Source organism: Merops nubicus, unplaced genomic scaffold, assembly GCF_000691845.1.
Source record: "Merops nubicus isolate BGI_N331 unplaced genomic scaffold, ASM69184v1 scaffold32986, whole genome shotgun sequence".
Taxonomy (NCBI): Eukaryota; Metazoa; Chordata; class Aves; order Coraciiformes; family Meropidae; genus Merops; species Merops nubicus.
The window spans coordinates 8,933-13,803 of NW_008613475.1; the positions used below are offsets into that span (position 1 = coordinate 8,933).

The 4,871-nt window shown below is 36.5% G+C and overlaps 1 protein-coding gene across 1 annotated transcript in view; it reads right to left on the minus strand.

The window, feature by feature from the left end:
- PSMD12 (proteasome (prosome, macropain) 26S subunit, non-ATPase, 12) overlaps positions 1–3,782 on the minus strand; it is a gene marked incomplete at its 5' end in the record, with an annotated part of 6,747 nt that extends 2,965 nt beyond the window's left edge. Inside the window, 6 exons of the mRNA XM_008941922.1 lie at positions 522–656; positions 829–978; positions 1,416–1,520; positions 2,186–2,293; positions 3,387–3,515; positions 3,723–3,782. Coding sequence (XP_008940170.1) covers positions 522–656; positions 829–978; positions 1,416–1,520; positions 2,186–2,293; positions 3,387–3,515; positions 3,723–3,782 — 687 coding nt within the window. The remainder of the gene's footprint in view (positions 1–521; positions 657–828; positions 979–1,415; positions 1,521–2,185; positions 2,294–3,386; positions 3,516–3,722) is intronic.
- Positions 3,783–4,871: the final 1,089 nt, after the last annotated feature.

Below are 4,871 nucleotides of genomic sequence, written 5' to 3' on the forward strand. Positions count from 1 at the left end.
TGGGTTTTTCCCCATAATTAAACAGAGGAATTAAAAACACTCCTCACAGAGCTTAGAGTTTAACATGTGAAAGGCTTAAGCCCAGCGTATTAAGAAGTGTAAGGTGAAACTGACGTCACCCTGAAGAAATGAAACATTGTTCACAATGATGCATTTAAATCAATTCAGGTTAACTAAAATCCCAGTGTTTAAAACAAATATCTGTAAATAACTCTTTTCAAATATGTAACATCTGTACTGCATACACAACAGTATCATTTAGAACACAGTGATACATGTGCAGAGAGTAAAGGCAGCTGTGCAAGTCACAAGACATTCTCAAGATTTCAAAGACAATATAATGAAGATGTGACAAATATTCAAAATGACCTTTATTACATCTGTTCTTGACTAGCCAATTTGTTAACTTAGCCAAAAAAATAATAATAATAAAAAAAAAACACGACACCAAGCAACACAAAATGATAAGCTATCTAATCTGCTGTAAATTGATCTCTTACGTAATGGTTTTTTTTTTTTACCTGCTGCCACTTTTCACTTTCAGCCTGGATACATGGAGTATCATAAATGGCTCGGTAGTGTTTACAGATGGAGAGGTAGGAGCCTTCGTGCTGATCCAGCTGGATCATTAAGTTGTAGTATTTCAACTTTAGTTTCTGAAACAGCATCAAACAGTAAAATTAATACAGCTCCACAAATCACGTAAATGAAATCCAGCTGGATCCCAGAAAACAGAGGGATTCAAATGCACTTGGACCCAAGGAGAGACATGTCAGATTAAAACTGGGATTGGGGCGGGGGAAAATATATATCACTCCAATGACTTACTTCTGTGTTTTCTTCTTGAAAAAATTTTGTATTGATTTTTTTGCTGATAATTTGAGTCCGAATATAGTCTTTTACTGCTAGACAGAGTCTCATCTGCTCCAAGATAAATTCTACACGTTCTTTCTTTTCCATTGAACCATATGTTTCCACCTAAAATGAAAATGTAGCTACTTAACACTGTCAAAGGCAAATCAAGCAAAGTCTTAACTGTGCAAGAAGAGTGGGAGGTTGTTGGAGAAAAAACAATACAAAACAACACAACAGAAAAAAAGCTATTCCAGAGAAAGTGCAAATGGAGAAAAAGTTATTCAGTTTTAAATTATAAAACACACTTAGACCAGAAGAATCCACTAACACTGAACTCAATGCCCTACCTACAGAACTGAAATCTGTTTTCCAAATGGGAAATATTCTGTGCAACCTAACTATGAGACTAACAAAAGCAGTTAAAACTGAATTACACTTGCACCAATAACAGTTAATCTCATTGTAGGTATTTCTGCAGACATACCCCATTAGGTTTCTAAACAACAATCTAAGAACTAATTATTATTGCTGACGCAGTTTTGAGTTACAGGATACATCACCTGCAATTCCTGCAGAATAGAGGCAGCCTCTTTCACTTCACCATTTTGTTCTTTTATTGTTGCAAGTGTCTTTGTCAGGCGAGCACGTTCAATTTCCACATATATCTGCAATCAGAATTAGTGTTTGAAACATTGGGATATTTCTAAAGAAGAGTGCAAACTCTAAGACCACAACCCCATTAACAACAAGTCATTTACATTATTTTACTCACTCCTAACCAGCCATTAATCTACAATATTTCATTACTAACAATTTGGTTTAACTTTAAACAGACCAAAGCTATAACACTAATACAAATTTGCCTTAATCCAGAAGTTTTTATTTTTGTAAAGCAAAAGAATATTATGTAAATAATTAACTTGGTGTAATGCTTTGATGGCACCTTCTGGCCACCATAACTGTACATAACACCTTGATAAGTGTAGGAGAAATTAAACTAAACCTGCTTATTTCTCTAACCAATTCAAATACGCAACATTTTAAAAAGTGAAAAATAAACACATTTTAGAACTCTGAAATGTATTATTAATGTAATATCTGCATCAAAATATGACAAACATTTTGGCAAATTATTAAAATATGAAATCTGGAAAAATATCTGCAATCTTTTGGAAAGAAATACACTATTTGGCTCCTCAGGCTAATTTAAAAATTGCTTTTGCGCTTATTTGAACAAGATTTAAAAACAATGCTAAGAAGCTATGCTTTCAAAGAAGGTGAGCATTTTTATTCTACCTTTTAGACATTCAGTCTTAAAACAAAATCTTACTTTTCCTTCCGTAACCATACGCAACGTGTCGATTAGGCGCAGTTTGACTGGTAAGTCTGTGATGTCTTCAACATAAGTGCAGCACTGCTGGACCATTTTAGCAACTGCCTAGTACAGGGACAGAAAAAAACATACTGTGGTTTTCAATTTTATAAATGCTTTCAAACTCTAACACTCAGAAGTACTAAACAGCTTCATGTCAAACCAAAGAGAATTATCTCAGCAAAAGGCACTAGACCTTCTCTTTAGGACACTTGTAGATGTTTCAGGAACAGAAAGAAGACAAAATAATTACCAATTATTTCTGACTGATGCTTTTCTATCTCTGCATATTCCCAAATAGGCACTAATGAAGCACTATCCTTCAGTGGCAAGCACAGGTGTTGGAATATGTTCTTCTGGTAACAACACTGAGAAACCTGTTACTGTTATTATTAAAATACCTACTTCTGGAAAAAAAATACATTCTAGACACCTCTTCCTCAAGACAAAAAAAATTGATCTGAAATGACCCAAGACTTCAGCCAGTTTGTGCAAGTTGGAAAACTAAACTGTACCCTACTCGTATACAAACTCCAAACGTTTCTGCACATTAAAAAGTAGGCAACACTTTTCTTCCTAAAGCAACAATGCCATTAACATTACCCCTTGCTGACTTGTTATTAAGTCAAACTAACACAGTGCAATGTACTTTGTACCTTCTTAAATGCAAGTGCTTTCAGCTGTCCCAATAGCTGCCTTCTCAGGCAGAGCTGGATTCCAGAGTAGGACAGTTTCAGGAGCAAGCACGTAAAGCACACACCTTATCTGATAACAATAAATGGCATAACTCTGTTTAATGTACACCTCATGTGAATGTGAAAAATTAAATGCTTAGAGCACAGACTGTAGAAGAGTGTGAAGATGAACTACCACCTAAAGCACTGGTAGGCATGAAAGCAGCAAGATCACAGCTGGGCTGCCAAGAACTGCAAGCTGGACCACACGGAGCTCAGGCACAAGGGGAAGACAGACTAACTCCAGACATCAGCCTCACGACTGGCTTTTGCATGTCTACCAAAAACTGTTAAGAGAAGCTATTTACAATATTTTCAAGCAGGTGCTACAAAGTCAGGGAAGTCCCTACACAAAAGGGGGAATCAAGAAACATCATATAGCTCCAAATACAACTTTACTTTTTGTTTCAAAGGATTAAATTCACCTGTTTTAACTGACTTCTCCTCTTTGATAGAAGAATAATATTTTCATTAAGAGCATCCCAGTCTTTAGCTTCATAACACATTTTCACTATAGCAACTAAGATACGGGATGTGGAGACCATGTCAGATGCCTGGAACAGACCAACAGTGAGTTAGTGACAGGAGAAACAACCTGCAGACCTCCATCACTTGCACTTCTACAAGACAAAGAGGAAAAAAAATTACTATATCTTGGCCTTAAAGAAGAGGCCAACAAAAGAGAAGGACTGATACTCCAGTGTGTGTACACAGGGAGTGTGCAGCAATGCCCACCATAAATGACACCACAGGCTACTCACCGTCCGTGTTTGTTTTTCCAAGGAAAGAAGGTTTTCAATGACTTCTTGCAATCTTCCTTCCTAATGCAACGGGCAAAGAATGACCACCATGAGTGAAGAACAACTCAGTTTAAATTGAGAGCAGCTCTAATTCTCATGCAAATAAAAAATATAAACCAGCCTGTATACTCATGTTTAAGTCGGTGTTTTTTCCTTAAAAAAAAAAAAACAAATACAAAACATACACAGCACCAACTTTAAATATATGGTTCTACACACACATGAACCTGGAAAGGTTCCATTTTTGCCCAGTGCACACTATAAGTTATTTTCTTAGTGTGAGAAACCCAGCAAGTTTCAGACAGGTTTGGTTAGCTCCCACTCACCAAGCTAGGTGGAAAACTGGTCCCTTTCCTGCCAAAATAACACTTTAAGTGAGAACAGATATGCAATTATATGCCACAGCCAAAAAGCTGTTTTACCATTACTTTCATCCCATCTTAATTACAGCACATTACAGAAAGCATAAACATGTTTTATAGTCTAAGCATGGCATTGTAATAGTCCAAGCATGGAACTGTAATAGTCCTGGGGTTTGAGAACTTTATTTGCCTTTGTTTAGAGGAGTTAAAGATACTGCAATGTATTTTCAACCCCATGTTTTCTTTTTCTCTTTTTTTTTTTTGAGACATATGCTAAAAACTACAAGTTAATATGTGAGAATTTCTAACAGCCTGTGGCAACTGTGCAGCTGCAAAAACTAGTTAGAATTTAGAAAATTCACAGCAAAAGAGAGAAAATTAAATTTCTTTCTAAACAGCATGCATCTTACTTAAATTTTTAAAACTATATAAACTGGTTTGTAAAGGACATGCTCTTAACTGCTACAAAACGTACATGTTATGCAGCAGTGAAACAGGGTTATGGTGCCCATACCTACCCAGAGCTGCAGCCACGGGATAAATCACCTGGATCTACTCCCTTTACAATACAGTCTCAAGGTAGGGTAAGATACAATTTACTCAAGGCTACTGCCTTCAGAATTCTACAGTATGCTGTGTAATACAACATGTCTATCACAACGAGACACATGGATCAAGTGGAGCACTGCAGCATGTGAGGAATCAGATGCTATCCTCCCGGGAAACCACCTAACAGCCAATCCAGCCT